The sequence below is a fragment of the Nycticebus coucang genome, chromosome 6 (assembly GCF_027406575.1).
Source record: "Nycticebus coucang isolate mNycCou1 chromosome 6, mNycCou1.pri, whole genome shotgun sequence".
Lineage (NCBI taxonomy): Eukaryota > Metazoa > Chordata > Mammalia > Primates > Lorisidae > Nycticebus > Nycticebus coucang.
Genome location: NC_069785.1, coordinates 45,422,277 through 45,442,106, shown reverse-complemented (window position 1 = coordinate 45,442,106; position 19,830 = coordinate 45,422,277). Strand labels below are relative to the sequence as shown.

At 40.8% G+C, this 19,830-nt stretch overlaps 1 protein-coding gene across 6 annotated transcripts in view; it reads left to right on the top strand.

Annotated features, from left to right (window-relative positions):
• The window catches only part of TP53BP1 (tumor protein p53 binding protein 1), a 94,783-nt gene that overhangs the window by 62,367 nt on the left and 12,586 nt on the right, over positions 1-19,830 (top strand). For all 6 annotated transcript variants that reach the window (XM_053595696.1, XM_053595699.1, XM_053595698.1 and 3 more), the window contains 6 exons: positions 377-469; positions 5,540-6,023; positions 11,582-11,734; positions 17,643-17,914; positions 18,469-18,618; positions 18,907-19,337. In XM_053595696.1, the coding sequence (XP_053451671.1) occupies positions 377-469; positions 5,540-6,023; positions 11,582-11,734; positions 17,643-17,914; positions 18,469-18,618; positions 18,907-19,337 (1,583 nt within the window). The remainder of the gene's footprint in view (positions 1-376; positions 470-5,539; positions 6,024-11,581; positions 11,735-17,642; positions 17,915-18,468; positions 18,619-18,906; positions 19,338-19,830) is intronic.

Sequence of the window (19,830 nt, the reverse complement as noted above, 5' to 3'; positions counted from 1 at the left end):
AAATAAGGTTCTCATTTTATTGATAAGTTTCCTAAGTCTTTTTAAATTCAGAGCCCTCTCTTATTTACATTTTGCAGATTATTTGTTGATGGAACTAGATGGTTGTATAGTTTTCTGCATTCTGGATTTTGGTAATTGCCTCTATGGTATTAAATATTGTGCACTATTTACCTTATTTCCCAAGAAACTTCCTCAAAAAAACCTTAAATTATGCCAATATGAAACAAGTATGAAGAATTTGCATTTTGGTGTAAGGTAGCTTAAGAGCTTGAGATGCAGAGGAAGGATTTTATTCCCTCTGTGCCTATAAGGATAATCTTCGAGGTACTTTTCCTTTTGACACTAACACAGTATACTGCTTAATATATTATGTTAGTCCTCAGAAGACTATGTCTGTGTTGAGCTGCATCTGTGAAGTCCGTCAAGAGGATGAGGCTCGAAGTGAGGATCCCCCTTCTGCGTCCATCAGGTAAAAGTGTTATTTTCACAGCATCTTTGAGAGTACAGTGATTCATAAAATGGTTGGTACCAAAATCTAGTATGTAGATTAGTGTTACAGTTTGAATGTGGCTGCCAAAGTTCATGTGTTGGAACCTTAATCTTCAATGCAACAGTGTTTGGGAGGTGGGGTCTAAGAGATAACTAGGTGATGGAGCCCTGTCCTCATAAATAGATTAAAACTGCTATGGGAAGAGTGGGTTAGTTATAAATGGGTGGAGTTTGGCCCCCCTTTCTACCCTCTTGCATGTGCCCTTGCCATGCTATTATGCCTCCTAGCTTGTTATGATACAATAAGAAGGCCCTCAACAGATGGCTGAGCAGATGTTGGTGCCTTGTCCCAGCCTCCAGAACTATGAGCCAAATACTGTAACTCTGTTTTCTTAATACATTACCCAGCCTGTGGTTTCTGTTATAGTAGCAAAACCCAGACTAAGACATGCTGCTGTTTTGTAACCTTGGGCTTACATTTTTAATATGCACATATTCTGAATGTATTCTTTTTTTTTTTTTTTTTTTTTTTTTTTTGAGACAGAGTCTCAAGCTGTTGCCCTAGATAGAGTGCTGTAGCATCACAGCTCACGGCAACCTCCAACTCTTGGGCTTAAGTGATTCTCTTGCCTCAGCCTCCCAAGTAGCTGGGACAACCCAACAGCTGGATATTTTTTGGTTGTAGTTGTCATTGTTTGGTGGGCCCAGGCTAGGTTGGAATCTGCCAGCTCCAGTGTATGTGGCTGGCGCCCTAGTCACTTGAGCTACAGGCACCAAGCCTCTGAATGGATTCTTAAATGAGATATCATGAGAAATTTTATTAAATATTTTATAGATTCAGATTTTTGTCTTTATCTGTTAATTCTATTGTTAATTCTATCAATGTGAAATTATACATTTATAAAAATGATTGATATAATTCTGTATTTCTCAAATTATTTTTTCTTAGTTTTAGAAATAATGTTTTGTTTTGTTTTTTTCTCTTTTTGGGATGGGGTCTCCATCTCTTGTCCAGGCCAGAGCACAGTGATACTATCTCAGCTCATCATATCTTCAAACTCCTGGATTCAAGCAATCGTCTGTCTTAGCCTCTGGCTGTAGGCATGTGCCACCACATCTGGCTTGTTTTTTTAAAAAATTGGTTTTTGTAGAGATGAGGTCTCTATGTTGCCCAGCCTGACCTTGAACTCCTATCCTCAAGTGGTCCTCCCACCTTGACCTCCCAGAGTGCTGGGATTACTGGGATCAATGAAGCTTGGCAATTATGTTCACTCTTAACAGACTTTATTTCTCCTTACTTTACTTTTTCTTTTTTTTTGCAGTTTTTGGCTGGGGCTGGGTTTGAACCCATCACCTCCGGCATATGGGGCCGGTGCCCTACCCCTTTGAGCCACAGGCGCCACCCATATTTTTCCTTACTTTTCCACAGAACAAAATATGGGATGCAAAGCATCTCAGTGTTAAGCATCTTAACATCCCAAATTTAAAGTTTTTTGGAGTTAATGGAATTTATTTATTTATTTATTTTATTTTTTTGCAGTTTTTGGCCAGGGCTGGGCTTGAACCTGCCACCTCTGGCATATGGGGCCAGCGCCCCACTCTGAGCCACAGGAGCCACTCTGGAATTGATTTTTTCATAATTTCTTTACTTCATACAACTTTAAAGTAGAAAACAATTTTGAGTTGCAAGTAGTTTTCTTTTACTCCATTTAAATAATTAAAGAATTAAAGAATAGGTAAATAAGCAATGGCAATGGAAATAAATGTATGATTTCATTATAAGGGAATAGCTTTGATTTTAGTTAGATGATGTGATAATGTTTTGTCAGTAGGCATATCCCTAATAGTAGTATTGGTAGCATGATCTTTATGTTTCTTATAGATAGAAATATTTAGAAGAAACATTTTAGTCTTTTTACTGGACTTTCTGATTATTAAATATGAACTTGTTGATATTCTTGGGACTCAAATGACTCTTATGTTAAGGAAATAATATTCTCTATTGTGTTGAAAACTTGGTAAATGAAATGCCACATCATATGATTCCAAAAGTGGTGTGAAGGCCCAGCTATTACTAAATTTATTGATGGCATTTTATTTATTTATTTTTTTTTTTGTAGAGACAGAGTCTCACTTTATGGCCCTCGGTAGAGTGCCATGGCATCACACAGCTCACAGCAACCTCCAACTCCTGGGCTTAAGCGATTCTCTTGCTTCAGCCTCCCGAGTAGCTGGGACTACAGGCGCCCGCCACAATGCCCAGCTATTTTTTGGTTGCAGTTCAGCCGGGGCCAGATTTGAACCCACCACCCTCGGTATATGGGGCCGGCGCCCTACTCACTGAGCCACAGGCACCGCCATGATGGCATTTTATTACTTTCCTTATCTCTTGAGGCGAAAAAACCCTCCAACATAAAACAGAACTGAATAAATAGCTTCTGAGGTCTTTTAGTCTCTTTGGATTACTGTAACAAACTACCATAAACTAGGTGGCTTATTTATAAACAAGAGAAATTTATTCCTCACAGTTCTGGAGGCTGGGAATTTCTAGGGCAAAGCAATGGTAGATTTGATGTCTGGTGAGGGCCTCCTTCCTGGTTCAGGCAGAGGGGGTGTGGGAACTGTCTGAAGTCTCTTGTATAAGGGCACTAATCCCATTCATGAGGACTTCATCTCCTAATCTCATCACTTTGGGGATAACGATTTAATTTATGTGGGTTTTTTTTGAATGGGGAGGACACACAGACATTCAGTCTATAGCATGAGGTAAAATGTGAAAGCTTATTTAGGATCAAAAACAATGTAATTGAATTCTTAAAATGATTAATCAAAACCTGCCATTTTTGGCTTTTAAATCACTTTCATTGTTGTTTAGTCATTGATATGTTAGATATCTTAAAGATTGAAACATGAATATTCAGTTCATATTGAAGATGAACTGAGTCTCTTTAATTTCTTTGTCTTATGCAGCTAAAATTGATTGAGCATCAGCTGTGCTCAGTACATATATGATCATTTATAACCTCATAAGAGGTAGGTGCTACTCATGTTCCTGGTGATTGTATTCTTATCTCTTCGTCATTGGACCATATATCCTCATTTAGTTGAAGTTCCCGAGAGATAGGACACAAACTATAACTCCAGACATATATGTACTAAGCTATTCTTGGTTAGAACTCTATTTCACATCTCTCATCTCCTATTCTGGTAACCCAAGCTAAACAATATAGAAACCTCAGAAACTTCTCCTTTTCTCTTTCTTCAAGAGCGAAAGTAGACCAGAGCAAGCCCTAGAGACCTCTCCATGTTTCCTATACTCTTTCTGTTTAGGCAAGCTCAGATCCTAAGGAGTCTCCCAAATAGGAGACAGCCCCTACTCTGTTTTTTCTCTGGCCAAATACTTAAAGCAACGTGACGTGGTATATATCTAGGCCCCTTATCCTTGCTGTTGTCTTCTGTGTATATCTCAGTTTATGCAAAATGTCATAACCCAAATTGAAGCAGCTTTTCCAGATGTAGTCTAGCATCCTCGGCTGAGAGTAGATTCCTTTTACCTTTATTCTGGCTCTTACACATTTAATGGAGCCTAAAAATACATAAGTTTATTTAATCAACAGGTAGATTTTTGTACTTAGTTGATTCAGAGAACACTTATTCTTTTGTTCAAAGTCCATGTATTAGTGACTAATTTTATTTTAAGCCCTGAGTTAGGTGTTATAAAGATGAATTAAGACATGAATGTTGCGTTTCTCTGTAACCCACTGACTTGGGCCTTTTTATTCTGGAGAATTGTTAAAGACATTTAAGAATGTTCTTCATCATCTCAGAAATCATAATACCTGACTTATAGGAGGCATTCAGCAAATGCCTATGCTATAAAAGAACAAATCACTGATACTCAAATAGGAACACTCATGAAGAGAAATGGGTTGGATCTTGATAACTGTATTGAGGAACAAAGTTACTCTGAAATGTTTAACTGTAGATATGTCAGTATAGCTAGCAAAATTCTAATCTGCATACAGCTTTAACCTTTGCAGATTGTATTTCTTTTCCTAAAATTATTGGTCAGAAGGTAACAAACAATATCTAACTAAAGTGCTTGGAGTCAGTTAAGGAATGCTGAAACCATTCATAAAGTCAAACGAGACATCTTAATCTAATAGATTGCTGTCTTTCTTTGCCTGACTTTAATAGTGGGTTTACATTTTTCTTTGTCAAATTATTATTTTTTTAAATTTCAGAATATTATGGGGGTGCATGCAATTTGGATACATGGTTTGCTTTTGTATATTTTAAGTCAAAGTTACAGGTGTGCCCTTCACCAGAAAGTGCATTGTGCCCATGCAGTGTACCTGTTGTGTGGGAATTTACCTATCCAATTCTTACATTTTCTTTTGTTTACTTCATTTGCCTTTGTCACATTTCAGAGTTCATAGCTAGTGATGACAAGAAATTTTATGAGGCCAGGCAGTGGTAGCTCCTGCCTATAATCCTAGCACTCTGGGAGGCCAAGGCAGGTGGATCCCCTGAGCTCATGGGTTCGAGACCAGCCTGAGCAAGAGCTAGACCCCGTCTCTCCCAGCTATTCGGGACACTGAGACAAGAGAATCACTTGAGCCCAAGAGTTGGAGGTTGCTGTGAGCTATGATGCCATGGCTCTCTACCCAGGGTGACAAAGCAAGACTCTGTCTCAAAAAAAAAAAAAAAGAAATTTTGGGCGGCGCCTGTGGCTCAGTGGGTAGGGCGCCGGCCCCATACACCGAGGGTGGTGGGTTTGAACCTGCAACCAAACTGCAGCAAAAAAAAAAAAGGAAATTTTATGACTAATTTATCATCATGGTAGAATAGTCCTATCGTTATTTTTTCACGGGAGTGAAATTATGATAAGAAGCCTCATAAGGTTATTGGTTGGCTACCGTAATTTTTCTTTCTCCTGTATTTTTCAAATTATCAAAATATGGTTCCCCCTTGCCACTATCCACACATATACATGCATACATACACGCTATTGTTCATTTCACGTGGTTTCTTTATGTTTTATTTTCAGGGGGAACGTGCTTCGTTTTCCAAATACTCAAGAAGAAGAGGAGAAAGAAAAACAGGAGGATGACCAAAGGATCAGGCAGAGTCAAGAGCCTCCGAAGTCCATTAGTCCTCTCAAGGACCCTGCTTCTCCTGCTGCCCAGCATATGGCCATGCAGGAGCCATCCAGTCCTCAAGGAGAAGCCATGGAGACAGACGTGCTTGAAGGCCATAAAGAAGGACAGAATATCAATCAGGAAAAGCCTAGTAAGGCCTTGAACGAAAGACCAAGCCAAAATAACATAGGCATCCAAACCATGGAATGTTCATTATGGATCCCAGAAACCGTTTCAGCAGCAACTCAGACTGTGAAGAATGTGTGTGAGCAAGGGACCAGTACAGTGGATCAGAACTCTGGAAAACAGGATGCCACAGTTCAGACTGAGAGGGGGAGTAGTGAGAAGCCAATCAGTACTCCTGGAGATGATACAGAGTCAATCCATAGCCAGGTGAGAAAACACACAGGGGTGCTTTAGAGGCCCTGTCTTGGCTGTCTAGATTTTCTCTGGCTCTCAGCATTTAAGTTGTGGCACTTCTGCCATCTATTTCTAACTTTTAACAGTTTTGTACAAAACAGTGATTAAAAGACAACACTTTATCTAAGGTATAGATAATGTAGTGAAAATTATGGGTAGCTATAGTTAATACAGTCTTTTAGGGAAAATAGAATAATGCTAGTGTTTGTCAAGTAGGTCTTTACTGGAAAAGTGAACCAGGAATATAGTCTGGGTCTCTCACTATTCTGCATAAAGTCTTTTCCTTCTCTGTTATTTTTCATCTTCGATTCTAGCTACCAAAGCTAATTACCTCTACCCTTTGTCTATTTCACCATGCTTTCAGGGAACTTGAGGAAGAGGAAGGAAGAGTATGAAGGAATAGTGTATTTCAGAATTGGAAGAACAATAACAGGAATAGAGAGACATGGGGAAAAGTCCCCAGGTGACTAAGGACTGCAAAAGAGAGGTTAAGACTAGAGATAATGGAGGAAATGGATTGGAGCTAATGAAAGTAACACTAGAGGAAGAGCAGGTTCATAGGAATGGAGTAGGGAGGTATAGGTGCTAGGAAAAATTGAGTGGTAGTAGAAATAACATGTGTTAACAAGTAAGGGGAAGTTCATAAAATTTTATCAGGTGACAGTGGGATCCGTGGCACAGAAAATTTGGAAGTTACTAATACAGTACTCCCCCTTCATCAGAGGTTTCGTGTTTCATGGTTTCAGTTACCTGCAGTCAACTAGGTTGATTCCAAAAATATTAAATGGAAAATTCTAGAAATAATTTATAAGTTTTAAATTGCATACTGTTCTAAGTAGCATGATGAAATCTCCTGGAGTATTTGTAGGATATAGGCCAGTGCTAGTAGAAAAGTACATTGGCCTACTTTGACATTCCTTAAACTTTTATTTATGTGTCAAATGGGCATGAAAGCAGGTTTTCTCTGAAGGGAAAGTGTGGTGGTGTTTCTACTTCCTTTCCTTAATAATGATAAGATGCTCAAGGTATTTATCTTTGCAGAGACTTTTTTCAGAAGACTATTTGAAGAGAGTAAGCATCACTTTTCTTTTTATCTGCCCCCTTTCCCTTTCTCCTTTCTTATTCTGTCAAACATGTTTAACTGTCTTGAAGTGATCATTTGTGTGGCTGCTGTATTAGAATACAGGGAAGCTTCTTGGCTGCATTTTAGGGATATGTAAAGCACTGAAACCTTTTAGAACTGTGTGATGCAGGGATAGGCCCTCTCTGTAGTAGAAAATAGTCAAACTGTATGTAGGCAGGAAGTCCAGACTTACATGGTTCTGATGCATGAGCTCTCTGATTATTGAGGTGTGACAGACCTTTAATCATTCATTCATTAACTAGTGTTGTGTATATAGAAATATTTTAGGGAACTGGTTGAGTAAGGTTTCATGCTTTTGATTTTATATTTTTTCACATAATTTATATATCTCCATTTTAGCAGATATTCCACCCTTTCCAGTTCTCCAAGTGGAATTAGAATGGAGATATTTAGGTAAATTTTTGAAAGTTTTAGCTGGGCGTCTGGGCCCACGCCTGTAATCCTGGCATTCTAAGAGGCCAAGGTGGGTAGATCACCTGAGCTCAGGAGTTAGAGACCAGTCTAAGCAAGAATGAGACCTCACCTCTACTAAAAATAGGAAAATCAGCTGGGCATTGTGGTGGGCACCTATAGTGCCAGCTACTCGGGAGGCTTGAGGCAAGAGAATTGCTTGAGCCCAAGAGTTTGAGATTGCTATGAGCTATGATGCCATGGCACTCTACCCAGGATGACAGAATGAGGCTCTGTCTCCAAAAAAGTAAAAATAAAAAAAAAGGCAGCAGGAAGTTTTAGGTAAATTACTACCATAGTTTCAGGAAAAATGCAGAATTACAATTATTACATTGGTACATTTAATTCTTTTTAATGATTGGTTACTTCGATATTAAATGCTGAAAGTAAAATTAGCCTTTGATGAGGAAATAAGGTGGGATACAAAAGTGTGCATTTCCTCTTCAGAATTATAGAGCCAGGTAGTGTGGAGGAGAAGGCAGAGGATGTGAGTAAATGTGATAATAGGTGCTATGAGAAAATATATATTTGGTGTTGTTTTGGAGACAGGGTCTCACTTTGTTGCCCTCAATTGAGTGCCGTGGTGTCGTACCACAACTTCAAACTCCTGGGCTCAAGCGATTCTCTTGACTTAGCCCTCTGAGCAGCTGGGACTACAGGCGCTTGTCACAACGCCCAGCTATTTTTAGAGATGGAGTCTCACTCGAGCCCAGGAAATCCACCCATCTTAGCCTCCCAGAGTGCTAGGATTACAGGTGTGAGCCACTGTAGCTGGCCCTAGAAAACATGTATTTGTTAAGAAATATAGGACTGGTCTCGGCTCCTGTAGCTCAGCAGCTAGGGCATCAACCACACATACCCGAGCTGGCAGGTTCAAACTCAGCCCGGTCCTGACAAACAGCAGTGACAACTGTAACAAAAAAATAGCCGGGCGTTCTGGTGGGCGCCTGTAGTCCCAGCTACTTGGGAGGCTGAGGCAAGAGAATTGCTTGAGCCCAAGAGTTTGAGGTTGCTGTGAGCTGTGACTCCATGGCACTCTACCGAGGGCAACAGCTTGAGACTCTGTTTCAAAAAAAAAAAAAGAAAGAAAGAAATATAGGACTGAAATTCTAGCACTTATTATCAGCCACAGGCGGGTCCTAGGTAATAAAGGCTAGAAGGGTCAAAGAAACTAATGATTAGAAGTGGTAAATAGGGCTTTAAGATCTAATTTGTTGGCCAGATGCAATGATTTATGCCTATAATCCTAATACTTTTTGAGGCCAAAGTGGCAAGATAGCTTGAGGCCAGCAGTTCAAGGTTGCAGAGTGCCACTGTACTCCAACCTGGGTGACAGGCCTGTCTTTGGGGAAAAAAAACCTAATTTGCTAAGAAGTCATTTTAAAAAAATTATTCAGCTCTTTACTAAAGCATGAACTTGGGCATTTGTAAATAGAAAGTTATGAACAAGAAATCGTGAAATAGGGTGCTATTTTAGTTAACCTAGTTGTTCATTTGAATGATAGTCATCTTAATTTGTTTTGTTTCTGTAAATCAGAGATAGTGAATATGAATTTTTCAGAAATACTGAATGAATTATACCTGTCCTGAATTTTCCAGCAATTATTTGTCTAATATAGTATCTGACTTGTGTAAGTTATTCAAGAAATGTTTGCTTGATTTTTTTCTTTGAGACAGAGTCTCAATTTTTCCACACTCAGTAGAGTGCTATGGCGTCATAGCTCACAGCGACCTCAAACTCCTGGGCTCAAGTGATTCTCTTGGTCTCAGCCTCCTGAGTAGCTGGGACTACAGGTGCCTGCCACAGTGCCCAGCTGTTTTTATAGACGGGGTCTTGATCTTGATCAGGCTGGTCTCGAACTCCTGAGCTCAAGCAATTCACCCCCCTCGGCCTCCCAGAGTGCTAGGATTACAGGCGTGAGCCACGGTGCCAGGCTGCTTGATGTATTTTGACTGAAAGAAGTTCAGTTTCTGTAAATAATGTTATATAACAATTGTCTTAAAAATGGAGGGCCTTTTTAATTCTACATTGTTCTTTATAATAGAACTATAAAATATAGATACAAAATTTATGTTTTCTGCTTTAGGACACTGATTCTAACTATTTAACTATATTCTTTGGACTAGATTAAACATTTTATTTTAATTAATTAATTTATTTTTTATTTATTTTTTCTTTGCAACAGATCTCACTTTGTTGCCCTGGGTAGAGTGCCATGGCATCATAGCTCATAGCAACTTCAAACTTGTGGGCTCAAGCCATTCTCTTGCCTCACTCTCCCAAGTAGAAGGGATACAGGCGCCTGTCACAATGTCTGGCTTTTTTTAGAGATGAGGTCTGGCTCTTGCTCAGGCTGGTCTTGAACTCCTGAGCTCAAGCAGTCCACCCACCTCAGCCTCTCAAATGCTGGGATTATATGCGTGAGCACCTGGCCTGAAAGATCAAGAGTTTAGATTTAGGGGCGGCATCTATGGCTCAACGGAGTAAGGCACCAGCCCCATATGCTGGAGATGGCGGGTTCAAACCCAGCCCCGGCCAAAAACTGCAAAAAAAAGAGTTTAGATTTAGGCTGGATGTGATTGCTCACACCTATAATCCTACCACTCTGGGAGGATAGGGCCAGGTGGATTGCTGGAGTTCAGGTATTTAAGACCAGCCTAAGCAACAGTCCCCATCTCTACCAAAAATATAAAAATTAGCCAGGCAATTAGCCAGGGGTCTTGATTTTGATCAGGCTGGTCTAGAACTCCTGAGCTCAAGCAATCTACCCACCTTGACCTCCCAGAGTCCAAGGATTACTGGCGTGAGCCACCTCGCCCAGCTATTTTATTTTTTGAGACACAGTCTCACTCTTTCTCTACCCTGGGTAGAGAGTACCGTGGCATCATCACACCTCACAGCAACCTCAAACTCCTGGACTCAAGAAATCCTTCTGCCTCAACCTCTCGAGTAACTGGGACTACAGGTACCTACCACGATGCCTGGCTAGTTTTTTCTGTTTTTAATAGAGATGGAGGTCTTGCTCTTGCTAAGGCTGGTTTTGAGCTCCTGAACTCAAAGGCGATCCACCCGCCTCCCACACTGGGATTACAGGCATAGGATTAAAGCCACCAGGTCTGGTTTTAAATATTTTATATTTAATTCTAGGAGAAATCAATGTATCTTGTTCCAGGAACAAGTATACTTTATAGTTTTTACTTACTAATACAGGAAGAACAGACTACACTGAGATTAACAGATACATTATTCTGGTTTTGTGTAAAGGATTAAATAATGCCTTCCTTTTATCTAAAGTTGTTCAGAGTGTAAACTTGTTTACTAATTGACAAGTCAGCATCAACTTCAGAAGGATACAGTTTAAAAAGTAAAGTACTTTTAGGCATCAAAAGGTTCACCCAGGATGGTGCCTGTGCTCAGTGGGCAGGGCACCAGCCCCATATACCAAGGGTGGAGGATTCAAACCTGGCCCTGGCCAAACTGCAAACAAAAAATAGCCTGTTGTTGTGGTAGGAGGCTGAGACGAGAGAATCGCTTAAGCCCAGGAGTTGGAGGTTGCTGTGAGCTGTGACGCCACGGCACTCTACCCAGGGTGACAAAGTGAGACTGTCTCTTAAAAAAAAAAAAGAAAAGAAAAAGAGGTTCACCCAAATATTCACTTATATCACCAAATAGATATAAGTGCTAGATGTTATGATTTTGATTTAAACAGAAATAAGTCATTTTACGTCATGCTGATGCAAACTCCTCTTAGTCTCTGAGTATGCAGCTGATTTATCCCTGATTTACCTATAAGTGAATACCAAACAAAATCGCTGAAAAATTCTATCATAGTAGATTCATAGCATCTGTAAGCAATGCTCATCATGAAGAAGTTAATTTGTGATTTTGGCAGTTTGCAAAGAGACCTGTGCTTGTGTTCTGTGTCTTCTGTCATAGGGAGAAGAAGAGTTTGATATGCCTCAGCCTCCACATGGCCATGTCTTGCATCGTCACATGAGAACAATCCGTGAAGTACGGACACTTGTCACTCGTGTCATCACTGATGTGTATTATGTGGATGGAACAGAAGTAGAAAGAAAAGTGACCGAGGTAATATATATCCTGGGTCTGTGTGGCAAATTTCTTTCTGTAGAAAAATCATCTTGGCTTTCTACCCTAACCCCCCTTTCCTATGCAAGTAGCTACCAACACTTCATTTTCTTTCATCTTTTTTTTTTTTTTTTGTGTTATAAAATTTATTCGTGTAAGCATTCAGACATTTTTAGGTGGGAAAGATGATATGCAGATTCTACTACAAGGTACAACAGAAAGTTGTATGGGAAGGGACGGTACATCTGGTGCAGACCAGCAGTGGCACGATTCCAAACAAATGTTAGACGAGAGCGCTTTCTTTCATCTTTTTAATAAGAAAGATAATAAGAACTGGGTTAGAAATTAGAGGTCCTGCATCCTATGCTTTACCCAAGTATGGGCTTGCTGTTTGACATTTAACCAGTCCATAATCCTGTAAAGAGCAGATTGATAAATCTCTGTCAAATCTCTTTCATGGATAAATATAAAGATTTTATGTATTTTAAAAACAAAAACCTTAGAAATGCAAATGAAGTTTAGAATTCTATTTAGCTACATGTATTTCCTCATTGTTTCTCACTGTTTTTCTCACATGTTTTCATGTATACTCATTGTGTTCTTTTCTCCATTCGTGTGGGTGGTCATGGACCTGTTAGTAAGAGATTCATCTTTATTTTTTAGTGGAATTCATTTTAAACTGGTTTCTAATGTCAGCATAGTATTGGCATTTATTGACTATTTGTTATACTGGGTAGTATAATATATTCACTTTGTTTAGATCTAATACAGGTTGAGATTAGACCAATTTTCTTGAATTAAAACCTGCAACTTTTGTTGGTACATATCTTAAGATCTGGAAACATTTTATTAATTGATAAGAGGCATAGCTATTTTCTTTCTTTTTTTTTTTTTCTTCCTTTGTCCTTCACCTAGACACTTCCCTTTAAATCCGCTAGCCATGAAGAAGTCTCAGGGGCAGTTAAACTCTGTTATATAGTTTTATTAAATGGAATGTATTTTTTAAAAAATGGAGCCCATTACTGCTGTGTTCAATAATACCAAGCTAATGTCGCCCTCATCTCAAATATCATTTGACATTAGTTTGAGAAATTGGTTTTTATTCTTTATCAGATACCAAATGCTAAAAGTATTTCTTTTAAAATATTGGTTCATCTTCATTTTTTTGATGTTTTAAAGACATCCTTGTTTATGGAAATTTTTTCATGTTTTTATTTTGGAAAAAATATGAAAACCCATTTGCTTCTATGAAGAAAGTTTTGTAAGTATTATAGTTACAAAATCGTATTGTACTCTGGCACAATGTACGTGGCACATTGAACTCTGTGCCGGATACACTATATTAAATATTATTTAATACTTGGTGCTTTCTAAAGTATATTTCTGGAAACAGCAGGGCTGTTAGATAGTCTGAGGTGGGAGGATTTCTGTGGTCATAAGTAAGTTTGAGAAATAGCATATGCTGCGTTTTAGTCTATAACTGAATAACTTAGACTGGGTAATATATAAAGAAAAGAAATTTCGAGAGGGGGTGGGGTCTTGGTGTGTGACACACCTTTTGCGGGCAGGACACAATTCTAAGAGGGACTTTACTTAACCAGTGTAATCAGTGTAACGTGGTTTCTTGTACCCTCAATGAATCCCCAACCAAAAACAAACAAACAAAAAAAAATTTCTTTCTTAATCTGGAAGCTTAGAAATCCACAGTTGAAGGGCTATCAGGTGAGGGCCTTCTTACTAGAGGGAACTCTCTGCAGAGTCCCAAGGCAGCGCAAGGAATCACATGGCAAGGGGCCTTGTGAGAGAATCAAATCAGTTTTTATAAAAGACCCACTTGGGTGGTGACTAGTGTACTCCTGTGATAACCCATTAATCCATTAACTCGTTATTCCATTAATTTGTTAATCTACAAATGGATTAATCTGTTCATGACTCACCTCTAAAAGGTTCTATTGCTTACCACTTTTATATTGGGAATTAAGTTTCAGCATGATTGGAGGGCACAAACATTCAAATCCCCACCTCCATTGCCATGGAAATTCACTTATTACCATATTAAAGGTTCTAAGAAGTCCTTTAGCAAATATACCTATTTTATTCTGTTTAACCCAGCACTCCCCAAACTTGACCATTGAACATTTTTTGAAGTAATTCTTATTATACTCCTATGGAACATAGTTTGGAAAATGCTACAGTAATAAAATAGTAAAAGTGACTAACATTTATTGAGCACTTACTATGTGTCAGGCATTATTCTAAGGACTTTTTTGTTTTTGAGACAGAGTCTCAAGCTATCGCCCTGGGTAGAGTGCTGTGTTACAGTTCACAGCAACCTTAAACTCTTGGGCTTAAGTGATTCTTTTGCCTCAGCCTCCCAAGTAGCTGGGACTATAGGCGCCCACCACAAGGCCCAGCTATTTTTTGTTGTTGTTGTTGCAGTTGTCGTTGTTTAGCAGGCCTGGGCCAGGTTTGAACCCGCCAGCCTTGGTATATGTGGCCAGCGCCCTGCCGACTGAGCTCCGGGCACCGCCTATTCTAAGGACTTTAGTGAATTAACTTATTTAATCCTTACAGCTGTGGTATGAGGTAGATATAGTTATTATTCCCATTTTGCAGATTTGGAAAAAGAGGCATAGCAAGTTAAAGTAAGCAACTGAGGGTGGTGCCTGTGGCTCAAAGGAGTAGGGTGCTAGCCTCATGTGCCGGGGTGGCAGGTTCAAATCCAGCCCTGGCCAAAAGAAAAAAAAACTGCAAAAAAAAAAAAATAATAAGCCACTGAAAATGATGACAGAATTAGGGATGAGGGGAAGGTATGGTGGCTATGAACCAGGAGCTAAGGTCTTTATGCATGAGAGTGTTCAGGAGGATGTTGGTGGATAATACCAAAGGAAGGGAAAAGGATAGTTTAAGAGAATGGCAAATATTGGTTTGGTAGGAACAGGAGGTGGGAAGATAGAAATGGTATGTAACGGGTAATGAGGAACAAGGAGATCTCTCATCTCGAAACTTTTTTTTTTTTTTTGTAGAGACAGTCTCACTTTGTTACCCTCAGTAGAGTGCTGTGGCGTCGTCACACAGCTCACAGCAACATCCAGCTCTTGGGCTTAGGTGATTCTCTTGCCTCAGCCTCCTGAGTAGCTGGGACTACAGGCGCCCGCCACAATGCCCGGCTATTTTTTTTGTTGCAGTTTGGCCAGGGCCGGGCCAAACCTTGGTATATGGGGCTGGCGCCCTACCCATTGAGCCACAGGCACTGCCCTCAAAACTCTTGAATGGAGGTTTAGTTGAAAGAAACCAGCCTTTGCTAAAGAGAGCTGTAGGGGATGTGAAATGCATCAGGGATATCCAGGATTCATTCATTGAAGGCTGAGAAATGGAAAGGGTATAATAGTAATAGTTTTGAATGTGTTGAGTTCAGGCGTCTGTAGTGCAGTCAAGGGGATGAGTTAGTAGGAATTTATTTAAGAGTTTTAGTAAGAATTTGTAAGTTTGGGGCCAGGTCACCATTGTATTGGTGGTAGATACGCAGGGATGAGTATGATGAGACTAGCCAGGGAAAACATGTAAGACTGAGAAAAGGACTAAGAATAGAGTCCAGGGAAATACTAATTTTAAATGAACAGTTAGAAAAAGAGGAATCCCAAAAGACACATAAATATGTTGTTTCCATGTTTTGGCAATTGTGAATTGAGCTGCAATAAACAGTCTAGTCTCTAGTGCAAATGTTCTTATGGTAAAATGATTTTTTTCTTCTGGGTAGATGCCTAGTAATGGGCACGTTCAAAGGGACACAATTACAAGAGGGTCTTTACCTAACAAACTCAATCAGTATACCCTAATTCTTTTTTTTTTTTTTGCAGTTTCTGGCAGGGCTGGGTTTGAACCCGCCACCTCTGGCACATGGGGCCGGCGCCCTACTCCTTTGAGCCACAGGCACTGCCCAGTATACCCTAATTCTTTTTTTTTTTTTGCAGTTTCTGGCAGGGCTGGGTTTGAACCCGCCACCTCTGGCACATGGGGCTGGCGCCCTACTCCTTTGAGCCACAGGCACTGCCCAGTATAACCTAATTCTTTGTACCCTCAATGAATCTCAAACAATTAAAAAAAAAAAAATACAAGTCGCCAAAGAGAAAAAGTGAAAGGAAGGGAAAGTAATTTTGTAGATTTTAAAGGAAGACAGATATTTATGGGGGGAGAAATCCAAAATACAATCCATAGTTGACCACCTCCTTAAGTTGAGCTAATTTTTATAGGCTGGACAGAGGTACCACATGTACATATTAGCACAGTAGGCCTATTTTCCTATGTTGACCACCTTTATGTGTTGGCCAGTTACAGTCCCTTGCGTGGTAACCTGACAGAGGTTCTACTGTAATTATTTAATCATTTTATAGTATTATCTAAATGTGTGTATATATATATGTGTATGCATTGCTTATTCTCTTCCCAAAGAGATTGTAAACTTTTTTTTTTCTTTTTCAAGAGACAAGAGTCTCACCTTGTTGCCCTAGGTAGAGTACTGTGGCATCATAGCTCACAGCAACCTCCAGCTCTTGGGCGTAGGTGATTCTCTTGCTTCAGCCTCCCGAGTAGCTGTGACTACAGGCATCCACCACAATGCTTGGCTATTTTTTTGTTGCAGTTTGGCCAGGGCCGGGTTCGAACCCACCACCCTTGGTATATGGGGCCGGTGCCCTACTCACTGAGCCACAGGTGCCACCCAGGTTTTAAATTCTTTAAAAGTCTTATACTTTTTCATATCCTCTCTGACAATTCGCACAGTATTGCATGAAGATTCTAGACTAGGAAGGCAAATATGTAGCACCCATGCTGTAATTTCGCTATGCACTGCTCAAAGAGAACTTTGCTGATTGGCCCTAGAACTTTTCTCCACTAAGCCTGGGGTTTAGCCTCAGAAGCCTTCTTAAAACTGAACTCCAGGCAACCACTACCAATCCATCAAAATGAGAATGTGAGATAAAGTCAGTTTGATCTTTTTGTGGTCTATAGATACTAAAATCTTATATATACTTTGATAAATGTTTTGTTCTTGCCTTCATTTTTCCAAATGGTAATACCATTTTTAGCTTTTTGCCTATACTTTACCACTTCCTGGATCATTTATTGAAGGGTATTTAAAATAACTGTCATTAAACACATAATCCTGTTTATGTATTTAGTAAACTGTTAGTAAAGTACCTAGGACAACTGACAGACCACTTTCTCCTCTTAACCTGCCCACCTCCTTACCTGTCTTCTGTCAGGTAGGGAATTTTACTTCTGTCTTGGGGTTAGAATCTTAATGGTAGCCAAAGGTGAACTTGTTGGAAAAAAGGTAATTAGTTCAGTATAGAGGTCTCTTCTCAATCTAGTACCATCTTTATTTTTTATTGAGATACAATATATTCCCAATAGAATGAGTAGATCTTTTTTTTTTTTTGGTAGAGACAGAGTCTCACTGTACCGCCCTCAGGTAGAGTGCCGTGGCGTCACACAGCTCACAGCAACCTCTAACTCTTGGGCTTACGCGATTCTCTTGCCTCAGCCTCCCGAGAAGCTGGGACTACAGGCGCCCGCCACAACGCCCGGCTATTTTTTTGTTGCAGTTTGGCCGGGGCTGGGTTTGAACCTGCCACCCTCGGCATATGGGGCCGGCGCCCTGCTCACTGAGCCACAGGCGCTGCCCCAGAATGAGTAGATCTTAAATGTTCAGTTCAGTTTGATAATTTTATGTACCCACTTCTCAAAACAAATGTAATAGACCATTTCTATTATTCCAAAAAGTTTCCCACTGATTACCACCTTTCTGAATCGAAATGTCTTGCCATCTCTAAGATTTTCCAGCCATCACCATTAGCATTTGTTATGGTGGCTTCTTTCAGCTTTTGTGTCCATTTCTTCCTTGCAGGAGACTGAAGAGCCAATTGTAGAGTGTCAGGAGTGTGAAACTGAAGTTTCTCCTTCGCAGACGGGGGGCTCCTCAGGTGACCTGGGGGATATCAGCTCCTTCTCCTCCAAGGCATCCAGCTTACAACGCACGTCAAGTGGGACAAGTCTCTCAGCCATGCACAGCAGTGGCAGCTCAGGGAGAGGAGCCGGACCAATCAAAGGGAAAACCAGCGGGACAGAACCCGCAGATTTTGCCTTACCCAGCTCCCGAGGAGGCCCAGGAAAACTGAGGTGCAGACAGGGTCTCCAGAGAGAAAGAGTCACAGCAGGGGAAGGGTTGCTGACATTTTAATTGTCACAGGAAGAGGGAGTAATGGGAAGTCCCCCATCCTTGATTTAGGATAAATCAACTCCTCTTTCTCCCATTTACTCCTCTTCTGTTTTGGGCTCACATGGCAAGTAGGCTAGAGCATTATGGGAAGTAGACTTTGTTGGCAAAGAAGCCCTGACAAAATGTGGAAAAGTAGGTGAGGGGACCTTGGGAATACTGGGCACATGCTCCTGCCACCCCTATATTCTGTGTCCTATATGTGCTTTAGTTGGGAATGCAGGAAGTTTGGGGTAGTGGCTCCAATTTGATGTATTCCCTAGACATACAGAGGAGGATGACCCCACACTCCCCACTCCGTGGCTGAGATTTTGGTGGTGGGTGTGTGAACTTGCTTCCTACTGCCCCGGAAGCGTAGCACATGGAGGCCTGGCATGTAGTCTGAAGGCCAAAGGGAGACTGTGAAGAAAGGATTCAGTAGCAGGTGCTATCAGACTAACCAATCTTCATTCTCTAGTCCTAGAAAAGGGGTCAGTCAGACAGGGGCGCCAGTGTGTGAGGAGGATGGTGATGCAGGCCTTGGCATCAGACAGGGAGGGAAGGCTCCAGTCACACCTCGTGGGCGCGGGCGAAGGGGCCGTCCGCCTTCTCGGACCACTGGAACCAGGTACCCGGGTAGTGAGATATACTTAGTCTATGACTTGTTCAGAAATAAAAAGGGAGCAGAGAGAAGAGAGGGGAGTAGAAAGTATGGGGTTGTCAGGAGGGGCCCACAATGATTGGGGAGTGGGCAGGGATCAGAGTGAGGCCCCTGAGAGACCAGGCTCATGCCTGTGATGGGGTTATCAAAGAATGGGCTGAAGAGACCCATGGACAAAGGAGTGGGGAAGTTGGCAGATACGTACTTTTATCTTCTTATTCTAACTTCCTTCTTCTATCTCTTATCTCTCCTTAGAGAAACAGCTGTGCCTGGCCCGTTAGGCATAGAGGACATTTCACCTAGCATGTCACCAGACGATAAATCCTTCACCCGTGTTGTGCCCCGAGTGCCAGACTCCACCAGACGAGCAGACATGAGTGCTGGGGCTTTGCGCCGTAGTGACTCTCCAGAAATTCCTTTCCAGGCTGCTGCTGGCCCTTCTGATGGCTTAGATGCCTCCTCTCCAGGGAACAGCTTTGTAGGGCTCCGGGTTGTAGCGAAGTGGTCATCTAACGGCTATTTTTACTCTGGGAAAATCACACGAGATGTTGGCGCTGGGAAGTATAAATTGCTCTTTGATGATGGGTACGAGTGTGATGTGTTGGGCAAAGACATTCTCTTGTGTGACCCCATCCCGCTGGATACTGAAGTGACGGCCCTCTCGGAGGATGAGTATTTTAGTGCAGGTAATAACAGAAGCAGAGTTTATAGAGATTTTCTGTGCCCTGGGGCAATACTCTTCTAATGTCAATAATTACCAAGACATTTCACGCCAGCCTTGTTACTTTTACTTCTCTAAAGTCAGATATTCCATTCTTGCAACACTGGTTCCTTTGCCACTGGCTTTTTTGTTTATTCATTTGTTTTTGGATAAACTTGGAATAATTTCAGATTTACAGAAAATTTGCTAAGTGCTGTTAGTGTAGGGAGTTCCTGTATTTCCCTCATCCAGCTTTCCTTTATATTAGCACATTGGTCAAAACTAAAAAACCCAACCTTGGTTTATTACTATTAATAAAACTCCAGGCTTTATTGGGATTTCACCAGCTTTTCCTTAATGTCCTTCTTCTGTTCCAGGATCCCATCCAGGATACCACCTTGCATTTAGTCATCACGTGTCCTTTGGTCTTCTCTGATTTGTGGCAATTCCTCAGTCTTTTGTTTTTCATGACCCTGACA